The 13,489-nt window shown below is 41.6% G+C and overlaps 1 protein-coding gene across 1 annotated transcript in view; it reads right to left on the bottom strand.

Annotated features, from left to right (window-relative positions):
* Window positions 1–11,562, bottom strand: part of LOC311518647 (uncharacterized protein C1orf198) — a 31,833-nt gene extending 20,271 nt beyond the window's left edge. The window contains exons 1-2 of the mRNA XM_084624635.1: window positions 11,102–11,562; window positions 3,305–3,355 (exon numbers count right to left, since the gene is read on the bottom strand). Of these exons, the coding sequence (XP_084480761.1) occupies window positions 3,305–3,355; window positions 11,102–11,446 (396 nt within the window). The 5' untranslated portion in view covers window positions 11,447–11,562. The remainder of the gene's footprint in view (window positions 1–3,304; window positions 3,356–11,101) is intronic.
* Window positions 11,563–13,489: the final 1,927 nt, after the last annotated feature.

Raw genomic sequence — 13,489 nt, 5'->3', positions numbered from 1 at the left:
TTCATATTATATTACAGGCTAAGAAGGAGCTAGATAGTCTTGTGTGGATTTTAATTGGATTTTCCTGCATATATTACTCCTAGTGGAACAAGGATACTGTTTTTATATAGTGTCTGATTCTAGATGTACATAGGAATATCGCTGTATCCCTATGTCCTCATTTAATTTTATATGTAAATCCTTCTGACAGAATTAAAAATACCCTTTTATGTCTGTTTTTAAATATAAACTATTTGCAGATGAAAGACTAAACACTAAATATGGTATATTCGTCAGAATGGCCCAAACTCAAAAAAGTCTAATGAGTCAGCCGAAGGAAGGAACCTGACAAAATGCAACGTGTGGGGAAAATGTAGCATAAGAGGGGAAAACAAAAAATCCCAGAGTTGGAAGAAAGGGACTCCGATTTGATGCTTCATTCAATTTTTCACTTAAGAGCAATCTGCTTTCCTCATAAACTAAAAAATAAAAATGTAGTATTTGATAATATAGTGGATAAAAAGATTTTTTTGAAGTGCGATGATTTTGAAATTTCTGTGTAAAATTCATCCATTTTTGATCAGCTACAGAGCAGGTCGAAAAATCTTAAATTTAGAAAAATGTTGATGGGGGTGGGGCAGAGAGAGAACAAGTTTTTCTTGAAAATTTTCATGAAAAGAATTTCCCCTGCTCTTTTTTCCCCCTAAACCAGCTCTGTTTGATAACAATTTAACTAAATCTTGACAAAACTCAAAAAACAGACTAGCAAAAACAGTTTAGGAGCTGCTGTTACAAAGTGGGGGGAAAGTTTTGATTCAGTTCAGATTAATTTTTTCAAAGCAACTTGTAGCCCAGTAATTGCTTTACTTGTATTATCATAGTGCTTAGGACCCCTAGTCATGGACCAGGCCCTATTGTGCTAGGTGCTATATAAACACAAACCAAAAAGATGGTCTCTTCCCCAAGGAGCTTACAATCTACACTGTATTCTAACATTTTAACCTGCTGCATATAAATGTGCAAGAAAGGCCACCCAATGTGCCATCACTCTGGTTAGCTGAAGCAAACTAGTATTCCTTAAAGTTTGGTAGATGACAACCTCTCCTCTCTTACTCCTATCCCGCAGAAATAGGGATTTTCACTTCATTCTTGGATCTTCCTTTTGCCAGAGACAGAAGTTTCTTAAAGAAAAAGATGAAGGATGCCAACAGGCAACACTGTAAATAGATACAGTAACTTAGATAAACACTTTATTTTAGTTAAGTTGACACATTCACGCAGCCTCACTAGTTTATTGTTGCCAACCTCCCGACATTTTAGTAGTTTCATCAGTGGATAATCGATTGGGCTGGAGTAAACTTTAATCACTAGCTATACAGGAACAGTCAGAACAAACCAAAAACTTTTAAACTGAGATTCTCTTCCCTAGATGTACTGTGCAACCATCATGGTTTATTAATTATCTTGACTTTAAAAGCAGACCAGCTACTACGAGATGTAATATTTTCCAGGAGGTTGGTCATAGATATAAAGGATATACTAAGAGGTATCAAGATAGATCCTACAAACATTATCTTATGAAACTGTAAATGTAACATAACTCCATGAAGACCACATTCACTCCTTATTTCTGCTGTTTGTGATTGTACCACCAAAGGTAAAGGCCAATGGCAGTACAATTTATTACTGATTATCAGTAAGGAGAAGAGTTCAGCATTCTCTGTATCACTGCTACTCTTTTCTTGACAACCACACCCCAATTTATGCATAATGCCCACCATCTAGGCCAGGGGCGGCCAACCTGTGGCTCCGGAGCCGCATGCGGCTCTTCAGAAGTTACTATGCGGCTCCTTGCATAGGTGCTGACTCCGGGGCTGGAGCTACAGCTGCCAACTTTCCACGGCTCAACCCCAAGCCCTGCCCCCACTCCATCCCTTACCCCTAGGCCCCCGCCCCTTCCTGCCCCCTCCCCTGAGCCTGCTGCACCCTTGCTCCTCCCCCCTCCATCCCAGAGCTTCCTGTATACTGCAAAACAGCTGGTCGCAGTGGGCAGGAGGCATGGGGAGGGAGCGGGAGGTGCTGATCAGCAGGACTGCAGGCGGGCAGGAGGCGCTGAAGGTGGCAGCGGGGGGTGCTGATGATGTATTACTGTGGCTCTTTAGCAATGTAAATTAGTAAATTCTGGCTCCTTTTCAAGCTCAGGTTGGCTACCCCTGATCTAGGCCCATCCAAACTAAAGTTAGTGGTTTCTTCCTAGAGTGGGCCAACTAGAGTAAGTTAATCTGAGGCAACTGTTCCCTGCCATCCCCATATAACTCCTGCAGTACTTGATCAATATTGCATTTTAAGCTTATCATGATGTCTTCCCTCTGGGCAGCTCCAGGGCCCCCAGCATTTGTGAAATGTGGACCCCCCCCTGCAATCTACCAGCAGCCAGAGGACAGAAGTCTGAATCTGTGACTAACTTTACTTTTTTTTTTTTTAAACACAAAAGAGATACACAGTCGATGTGTTTGTACGTGCATTTTCCATTATGAGAAATTAAAATAGCTTGCTGTTAAGAGTTCACCATCAGAAACTACAACCAAAAAACCCTGACAAACATTATATTTCTGAATTGTGTCCTCACTCTGCAGTTACACAGAGAAGTTGATCACAAGATTTATTTTAGTATTGTGGGAAACGCACTGTAGCTAGTACTTTTGCCACAATTTTGACATCTTCAATAAGCAGAACAAATCCAACAGAGTGTAAGATACTTATCTATGCACTCCTCCTTTTTGGGAAGAAGGGAAACAACCTGGGCTTCACACAGAAGCAGCAAGTTCAACAGGTTTCACCACAGCCTGGTGCACAGGACACCAGATGAAGTCTAAAACAGGCTTTATAAAATTAACTTGGGTTACCAACTACTTGCATGCTTCTCTCCTCACCCCAAACCACTTACATTTGTCATAGAAACATATTTTAAATAGGACCCACCTCTTTACCTGTGAGGTAGGTAATTCATAATTATTTAATCCTTTCGTTTCTTTTCTTCACTAAACAGGGAAATTTGATTTGCTGTCCAGATTTGATTAGTAATTTTCTAAACTATGAAAATCTGATTGCATAACAACAGTTTTACACTTACATTTGGAAACTAAGTATTAGCTAACAAAGCACCTGATCCTGCTTCTATTTAAGTCAACGAAAACATACTTAGTCTAATTTTTATTTATTCTATGGGTCACTTTACACTGCTTACCTTAATATATCAATTCTCAAATGGAGCAGGATCAACTCCAAGGGAAACTGACATTAAATAAAAAAGTAGCAAACTTACCTTGGTTTCCCAAGAGAAAGGGGCCGAGTGTTCATCTTGCCAAGTTATGTCCTGAAATGAAATTCAAGAATCTCTCTAAAAATCAAAAAAGCATTCTTATTTAATAAAAATATCAAAGAGGTACACTTATATTGCATCACTTGAAGTGTAACAAAATAGTAAAATAGTAACAAAATTAAATTAGAACCAGTCAAAGAATGAGAGAGAGAGAGAGACAAACAGTAGCACTCACTGAGTGAATGAAAGCTCTCTTTTAGAGTGTAAATTCCTAGGGACAAGGACTGTCATTTATTCTATTTTTGTACACTGCCCAGCAACATGGGGGTATTAACCTGGTCTAGACCTCTACATGCCATTGCTATACAAAGAAGAATATTAAAAATGTACTGTATGTCTGATCTTCACCAATTACGTTATTTGAGACACAATAACCAAATATTTATATCTACTTTAATGATGATCAAACCGAGATCAATATCCTATGCAGTGTAAGGAACCACATTATGTCAAAAGTTAAATGGCGATTATATTCTGAAAAATTACACCAAAAACTGCAAGGGGAGTTCCACAGTTATTGCTACTTAGGAACTCCATTTTTAATTTGCTCAGTTTAGATATAAAAATGTTTTTTCAACTGTAAGTCCTGCAGACTCAACCTGGGGTCTGACAGTCAAACTAGGCTCTTTCCGGCTCACATTCCATGAACAAGAACAAATATTTTCCATTTGGAAGTTAGTTATCAATTCTGATTAGGGTGACCAAACAGCAAATGTGAAAAATCGGGACAGGGGTTGGGGGGGGGAGGGGAGGGGAGGGGAGTAATAGTAGCCTATATAAGAAAAAGACCCAAAAATAGGAACTGTCCCTATAAAATCGGAACATCTGGTCACCCATATTCTGATGTTGATGCAGCAGAATCTGTCTTCCTTTCCTATACTTGTGGTGGCTCTTCAGTGCTAACAGGAATATTTATATATATGTAGTCAAGTATCAGAGGGGTAGCCGTGTTAGTCTGGATCTATAAAAGCGGCAAAGAGTCCTGTGGCTCCTTATAGACTAACAGACGTACTGGAGCATAAGCTTTCGTGGGTGAATACTCTTTGCCACTATATATATTGACAGATTTATATTTATTTAAAGAAAGCTGAGATCACTCAAAACACAGGTTTCAGAGTAACAGCCATGTTAGTCTGTATTCGCAAAAAGAAAAGGAGTACTTGTGGCACCTTAGAGACTAACCAATTTATTTGAGCATAAGCTTTCGTGAGCTACATGAAACACTCTCCAGAGTAACGTGCCATTTTTAAACAATTACTGTTTTGAGTATAACTCCACTTTAATAGGGTTGCTACCTGCGTAATCTACGTTTGTACATGCAATTGCTAGCATACCTGGCACAAACATGTACCACACACCAAGACAGGAGGTGCAAAATGAGAAAGTATGTTTTTCCTATACCATAAACAAAATATTTTCCAAATTTGTTCATTTATTTTGATGTTTTGGAAAATAAACAATATTTACAAATAATGAATTAATGACAAATAAGGCTTATGTTGGGCATATGTGGTGCTAGCAACTGATCAGTCCCATTTTATATTAAATACATTAAAGTGAATGGCTTTTGTACTAGACAAATAATACTCCTCACATTTTGTACTTTTTAAGTCTGGGAAACTCTCCTGTTTGGCAGATACTTTTATGCTATAAACTCACCGCACTATGTTCTTCTCATAATCCCCTTTTCACCCCACCCTAGGCCAACATAATTTTTGGCCAAGAGCCACAACAGAGGTTTAAAATGAAGAAAGCTTAGAAGCTAACTGGTAAACTCAAAGCTCTGTGACAATCTCAGAACTGAAACTATTTTTCTGAAATATGTCCTCAGCCCCCAAGCTACTTACTATACTGGAAATACACCAGTTAAGTAACCTTGTCTTTCCTATATGATCACTACATTCTTGTATGCCTGTCACCGGTAAGGGAAAAGGAAAGGGGAATAAAATTATGCTCATAATACTGCTTTAAAGAATATTAAAGGAGAACAAAAGCTTCAAGGTTATTCATCATCAACATCAATTAGCATCGATCCACATTTGATCAACTTGTGTTTTCAACAGGTAACAAATGGAGCTCTCTCCCAAAAAGAGGTAAATAGCCTTTTGTTCCTCCTACTAGATAACTGATGTAAGAGATGAATACTCTGGCTTGTGGAAATTCTCAGCCCAAGACAAAAAATATTAAAAATAAACAAGAACTCAGTCACATAGTTGTCTTCAGCAGCCAGCTGCAAAATATCAAAGACAAAAGAGAAGCATGCAACAAAGTTGCTACATTCAGGCAGCTTGTTGCAAAATGGCATCTGCTGTTCAAAATGGAAGACATACTAGTATCTTTCTTCTGTGCTCCTTGTTCTCTGTACATGATATAAACATTGTTCAGAGCATCTGATAGCAACTGTTCAGTCACAAACCCACAACAAAAGGGCTCCTGTGCTGGTAACTGAATATCTTACTGCAGCAAAAATGAACAGCAACATTACATCTTTTATAAGTATTATTGAGGGGAAAGGGTTGGAGTCAGGGGGAGGGGGTTAACTCTGGTGAAAATCTGCAGTGCATTTTCAGTGCTCCTGATAACAGAAATCTATAGCAGTTCAACTTAAAAAGCTTTTAAAGCAGAAAATGTTTATTACAATAGTTACTTGTAAGTGAAAAAGAAAAGGATCAGGTGTTCAATTGCTTCACATCACCAAGCTGAAGCGGATACAAAACAGAAAATATTGCAGGCATCTTTGGAAAAATTAGACTTGCATGTTAAATGCTCATCATATCACCAAGCCAACTGGACATCTCAGCTGTTCCCCTTAACCCAAATTTAACATTTTCCAAGTTACATGATGATGATATATCTGAAACATACGTTTGGTTATTATGAGTCCAATCCAGCAACGTGCTCAGCTCCCAGGAGCTGCCCAACCCCTTTTAAAATCATGTCTTATGTGAGTCACGTTTTTGTTAGCTTTTAAAAAAAAAAAAAAGTTAAGTTTTCACCTAAAACATAATAATAAAAGGCCTGAACCAACTCCCATTGAAGTAAATGGAAAGACTCCACTAATGTCACAGGAGTCGGAGCAGGCCCTAAACATTTGGCAGAGTGCAAGATGACCCTAGCAGAAATCAAGACTTCCCTAAAGGATGCTAGTACCACCACACACTGCCGTTCCTGAAAACCAGCTCTCCTTTAATTTGATCTAAATTCATTCCAAAATAACCAATGCAAGATGCATTACTTTCAATTCCAAATTACTTTCTCTTTGGTGATATATTGTACAATGTGAGCTAGTTTAACATATCCTTCTATAGTGATTTCCATTTGAAGAGCACAAAGGTGTTATCCACGTTAAAGCTTCTGTGAAAATTCTAAGTGATTTGGAAATCTAACTCCACTGATAGGCTCTTTTGAAAATCCCAGACTAATGAATTAAGCTTCACTTAATTCAGTCTTAGAGGTATTATTTATTCCCATTTTACAGATGGAGATACTGAACCACAAAGAATACAAGTGACATTCTCAGGGGAAGTCAATTATTCTTCGTTAAGGTCCAAATTTCTTGGTCAAGGTATACTCAAGGTCCAGACTCCAGAGCAAAATAATAAAAAACAACAACAATAAGTAAACAACAAGATTTCAGGGTCTGTTCAAAGGTGTCTGACCGTATGGATTTAGCCCACAGTCCACCTATTGATGACCGCTGTTCTACATCATACAGCAACTTTATGGTAATGCAGGGAATAGAAATCAGAGATTCTAACTCCCAATTTGTGCAACAAAAACAGTCTTTGTTTCCTTCACTTTTTGGTTTATCCCCAACCTTCCCTAAAATCCTGGAGTAACCCTTTGAAATGTTTTATCCTTGTAATGTCAATTGCATCCCAAAATGCTACAGAATTTCCAGTTCCAGATTCAAAAGCTCATTTTATTTGCATAAAACAAAGGGTCATATCGAGCCACTGTGCATTTGTAAAGGAAAAATATGTTTGATTTGTTTTATATGAGGCAGGAGTGAATGGTAGGCAAAAGGAACTGGAATGATGAAGACTAGATTCTTCATACACAATGCCTCCTTTTAGGGACAATTTGCTTTTTTAAACAAAAACCTACTGCAATATATTAGCCCTGTTTAAATAGAAAGTTTCCATAATTGGAGAAACACTTCTGCAGTTCAATTGAGATTTCATGCTAATGATTTAACTCTTGGGCAAGTTTCAGAATGAATGTAAACACTGAAAATCTTTGAGGCCACTATAAATCTCTAAAGAATTCCTCACCCGTAGAATTGCACAATGTCTTTTTGCAGGACTACTATGAAAACAGCTAAAGTAATTGTTTTGTGTTTCATTTAAAATTAAAACTTCAAATGAAATGCTAGAGAGGAAAATTTCACTATCCTATTATTTTCCTACAGACAAGGGATAGCTTGGGTAGATAGATAGAGATGGAACCCTGGTACTAGAGCTAAAAGGGAGACAGCGAATTTAGACGTGGTAAGAAGGATGGGGTTTGTTTTTTTCCAGTTACCTAGACAGCATAATTTTCACATAAGTACACTATTAAAATCTTCCGCACCAAGACGAAATTATTGCATTAAATCTTCCTATCTACTGTGGAAGAAACAGAACTGAATGCTGCACTCATTAAAACAATAGCCCTGTTTCATTTTTCTTTTCTTTAAAAGAGGCTTATTAGAAAAATTCTGCTATGCAAATTCACACTGTTCATTCTCTCTGCACTCCATGACAGATTTCAAGCGTTCGCAGATGCATGCTAGCTGGCAAATGGAGGGGAAAAATCCCTTCATTTTGTGCCTGTTGGGAGTGAGAGAGACGAAGGGAAAGAGAGGTGCCAGGTGTGGAGCATCTTAGGGATCTGTTGTGCTGTCAATGCGGAGTTGCAGTAGTACAGCTGAGCAAGTGTCAGGTCAAGAGATAACACGAAAGCCCAGTAGGTGAGGCTTTCACAGACCTAGAAAGTTGAACTGCAACAGCAACAGACTGTCCCAAGCAGAACAAAGTGGCTCTGTGGTAACAGGAGAAGAAAGAGAAATTAGGGAGCCATGGAAGATGTCCAGGACTCAGCTTTGGCACCAGAAAGGGAGGCTGAGAGAGAGAGAGAGAGAGAGCGCCAAGGAACGATGAGCCAGGAAAGGCCCCTAAGGCTTGGTAGTGCAGTTGGAAGACTAAAATGGAACAGGAGAATGCCAGAAGAGAGCACGACCTCTTTTTCAGGAAGATAGTTTATATAAACCTTGGCTGGAAAGTGAAAAAGGAAGTCAGTTGATGCATATGCTTTATAACCTAAATTTAACTCTCTACACCAAGTCATTTGATTAACTGCGTTTATCCTCAGTTAAAGAATACACAAGGGATAAAAACAGTACCATTCCTATTTGTTGCTTTTTTTGCCAAATGAGGGAACGAATTTGCCAAACCTCAGAGGCATTTTGCCTGTCACTTTGTGAAGTGGGAAAAGATTTTGTCCATATGCTGCAACAGAACAACCCCTGGCACTTTTCTTCTGGCCCCAAAACAATTCAAAACAGCAAGCCCTCACAATCTCAAAACAGTGAAAGTAAAACATGTAGTCTAAGAATGGGGAAGACTAAAATGCCCAAGATAAACAGTTTTCAATTTCAATCATCTCCACTGCCCCCCAAAAACTGATGGTCTGTTTACTGATGAAGACTAAACGTTCAGGATTTCCATCAGCACTGTCTAAGAGTCAAGTTGACCCTATGTTTCTGCATCAAACTCCAGGTATGAAACATGTATGCTGCTTAACCAGACATTTCCCTTACACAGCAGATGCAGAATGAGGGTCTTCTATAATACAGCCAGCTCTGAAACACTATGGTGATTATCTAAGTCTGCAAGCAGTGCTTACAAATCCTATGTATGGATATTAGTAGGGGTTAACACAAGCCCTAGCCACTTCAAATTAAATTGGTGGTTACAAGTTCAGAAGCAGATTAATTTGTCATGTGTCTAAGAACCAAAAAAATAATTTGACAGTAGTTTGCCTTAAGAATTTAAATCATGATAACAAATTATATTGATGTTGTGCATTGTGTGTGCTTTCATAGCCTGAGACTTTTTTAAAAAATTGTATGGCTGTGGTTTTTTGCATTCTAAAACTAAAATACTAAATAGAGTAGACCCTCATATGCAAGGAGAGATAAAGAATGTAGTCAAATAAAGGAGAGCTTCAGAGGTTTACACATATTTGTTTACGGGACTTTAATTTGAAAGGCACATACTCCATACTCTACTATCCAAGTACCTATGATTCTCTCCAAACACATTTTAGTGTTAAAGGCAAGAACATCAAAAGCTTCAATACCTATATTTTCAACTGTCTAACTTTCCACATCCTTGTTTTTTCCTGGCACCGTATTAGGTGTGGAAAAGACTGAACAAGAATTTTTAAAAATGTATCTAAAAAAAGGACCAGAACTGGGGAATATTTTCAATATTGTTCTTATGAGCAGAAAAAGGAAAAGATTTGATGCAATGTAAATACTGCCTCAATTCTACTTTTAGTGATTATTTCTCCACTACCATTCAATTATTTTAAAAATTTGTGTCCACAAAATCCTCTTTGTAATCCACGCTACTTGCAAAGATGAACTTTTCCACTTTTCCAGTTATTACTAATTGCGGTCACATATTTTGTCATTCATTCACAAACTGACATTCCTCCATACTGCATCTACACTAGGAAACTGGGATCCATAACTCACCACCAGCGCAGCTCCGCTGATGGTAGCCATTGTGTTGACAAGGATCAGGAATTTGTCACGACTATGTTGGCTAACCCTATTCAGTGCAGTGTTGCAGAACACATTGGTAAGAACACCTGTGCCCTGGCTAGTTCCACAACTTCTACCATTGCTGCCACCAGCGGAGAGTCACAGGTCTCCATTCTCTTAGAGCAGACAAGGCCAAAGGTCCCCGAAGTATAGGGAGAGCACTCATAACTGCATTTAGCATAGTCTTCAGCTTTGGCAACAGCATGAAGTGTTAAAAGACCATCTCACAACTATGCTGAAAATTGACAACACCACAGCTTTGGCCACTACGTGCTGACATTGCTTTATTAATAATCTCCACTAGGCTCCCTCCCCCTAGAGCCCCCTTTCCACAACCCCCATAGCTTCCAATGTCCCCAACCTTGTCTCCCACTGTACCTCCCAATACCTGCACACCATCCTTCCCCCCCACAATGCCCTCACTCTTTGCCCCCATTCCCCCGACACCACTGTTCTACCCTACCCCACCTCACCACACTCTTTGCCCTCCATACCACCATTCTCCCCGTAATGCCCCTGCTCCTCATTCTTTGCCCCATTCTCTCAATGCCCCCACCCTGCCCTTCTCCCCCCAAGCCCCCTCACTCTTCACCCCCAAGCCCCGCAGGCCCTGCCCTTCTCCCCCCAGACCCTGCCCCTCACCCTTCACCCCCATGCCCTGCCCCTCACCCTTCACCGCCATGCCCCCTTCCCCCAGCCACCGCCCCTCACCCTTCACCCCCATGCCCTGCCCCTCACCCTTCACCCCCAGGCCCCCCACCCTGCCCCTCACCTTTCACCCCCATGCCCCCTTCCCTGCCCCTCTCCCCCCAGCCACCGCCCCCCACCCTTCACCCCCAGGCCCCCCACCCTGCCCATCTCCCCCCAGCCACTCCTCCCCCGCAGGCTGCCATCCCGCCCGCAGGCTCTCCCCGGGCCGACGCCGTTACCTCGTCCCCGAAGCGCACCACCTTCTGGCCGGTGTTGAGGCGCAGGCCGGGGTAGCAGGCGGGGGGCGCGGCGCGGGCGGCCCCGCGATGCGCCGCGTAGCGGGCCTGGATGTGCGGCTCCACCAGGCACTTGTCGATGATCTCGTCCTGCTGGCGGGGCGGCAGCCGCTCCCAGTCGGGCCCGTAGCGCTCGCGGATCCGCTCCTTCTCCGCCATGATCTTGCGCGCCATCGGGCTCAGCGAGGAGAAGTAGCTGAAGCGCTTGCGCTCCCGCTCGTCCAGCGGCCGGTTCCCGTTCAGCACCGCGGTGCGGGAGGCGGCGATCGCCGCAGCCATGGAGGCCATCGTGCCCCTGCCCCGCACACGACGCTGAGACCGGAGCGACGCCGGGAAGAACCGCCTCCTCCGGCCCCAGCAGCGCCCTCCTCCTGCTCAACACCCTCGGCTGCCCTTTCCCCCCTGCTTCGTCCCGCACTCCTCCCTCAACACTCCCCCTTTCCCCCGCACCCTCCCCTCTCCCTCGCGATACACCCCCCCTCTCCGGACACTCCCCCTTTCTCTCACCCCTCCTTTCTCCTCCCTTCACTCACCTCCTAGCTGCTGGTGCTGCCGTCGCCAAGGCAAAGTGGTTTGTGTCGGCATGACAAGCCCTGCAAAAATAAAACGCAGAAATCTCTGGTCTCATCTCTCTGGCAGAGCATGGTTGCATCGAGCCCTACCCCAGGGCTTCCCAGCCTGTTTGGGTGTGAGCCCCTATTCATCTTTGCCATCATTGCCCTTGTGTTGGTTCAGTGGCAGGTCTCTTTCCTTTCTTTTATGCAGTTTTTCACTCATAAATTGTTACTAGTAAATGTGACCATTTCTGATCATCTGGGGAAATGTTTCTTGCACGTCCTTTGAATTTTGGAGTATACACTGTCTTTCTTTTTTGACTTCTCTGTCACACTGGTCACCCCCCACCCTTAGAATTTACCCTCATATTTATGGTCTCTACTTCTCTAGTTAGTGGGACTTTACATTAGTTTTCCACATTTCATTTTGGCAGCGTGTTCAGGGGGTTATGTGGCTAGCTAGCTTCTTTATGTCATCCACAGTGACTTGTTTGGCATGGTTTTAGTCAGGCACTTCTGAGCATGTCTCGTATGTACTGCTGGCTTGGTGATTTTCCTGATTCTTTCTATTTCAGTATTTTATTCAGTGTAATAAACATATTGGAGGAAACCCCATGACTCATAGAGGAGGTATCATCCTGAATCAGATAGTCTTGCTGCTGCTGCTTTTTCCACAGTAATTATTAATAATACCCAGTGCTTTCCAAAGGAGGTAATTACTGATGGGGAAATTGAGGCATGGGGCAATTTCTTGCCTAAGGTCACCCAGCAGGTCAGTGACAGAGCAAGAAATAGAATCTACATTTTCTGACTCCTAATCAATTTACCCTTCTCACTTTGTCCCCCCAACAGTAGAGATATTTAGCAAGCTCTTACTAGCTGAGTTATGCTGTGTGGAGTTGGTTCTCTCAACATATTAAAACAGGCTCAGTAGTAGTGGTTGGATTTTTTTTTAAGGTAAGTGGAAGTTCAGTAGCTTGACTGTAACTGGGCAGCCTGTTAGAATAATTACATTTTATTGCATAAATATATAGAAGTATTGGGTAGTATTTCTATTAAGGTGAAAGTACCCAGAGCAATGAATAAACGATTGATTTTTCTATAAACAAATACAATAAATAAAACTTTTGCTCTGGTTGGTGTGGTACAGGAGGAATGTTTCCAATAGCACAAAGTCCTAAGGGTTAAAAGAAGTGCAGAAGAAGAATTCTATTTCATTCAAAATAAGAGAAGTACGAGCTGCCAGGATAGAAGCACAGATGACTAGAGCTCTATCTGCTATAGGTACTGATTGCAAGGTAAACACATGAATTCTAACCAGTATCCATATGGGTTCATGCCTATGGTTGAAGATTACAGGCTGAGGGGTCTCTGATGCTGCCTGGGTGTGGGCTGTCATATCCAAATGTACCCATCTCGGAGCTGAAAAGGGTATTGCCGCAAAACCCACCATGTCTGGACTGATGGGGGAAAGGATGAAGGTTAACTTCTTACCATACAATAGGCTTCTCCCATTCATCTTCCATTAGCCCACCCATTGTATTTGTTAAACTAGTTTAGAAGCAGCTGACTCAAGCTCACTCTTCAGTAATCCGCCTCTGTATATCACATCCAGAGAAACAAGTTGTCACACACCAACCACACCTGTCTATTCATTTTCAATTAATATTTTTCTTTGAGATGTCTTTATTTTGAAAGAAAGGGTAGGTGCGCATAAACTCAGAAGAGCGGAAGAAAGAATGGTAGATAAAAATACCTACAGCAAGGATTTGTTTGT

This window comes from Lepidochelys olivacea (genome assembly GCF_965140295.1).
Source record: "Lepidochelys olivacea isolate rLepOli2 genome assembly, chromosome: 3".
Lineage (NCBI taxonomy): Eukaryota > Metazoa > Chordata > Testudines > Cheloniidae > Lepidochelys > Lepidochelys olivacea.
Note: the sequence above shows the minus strand (reverse complement) of the source record. Positions and strands in the feature narration are given on the sequence as shown.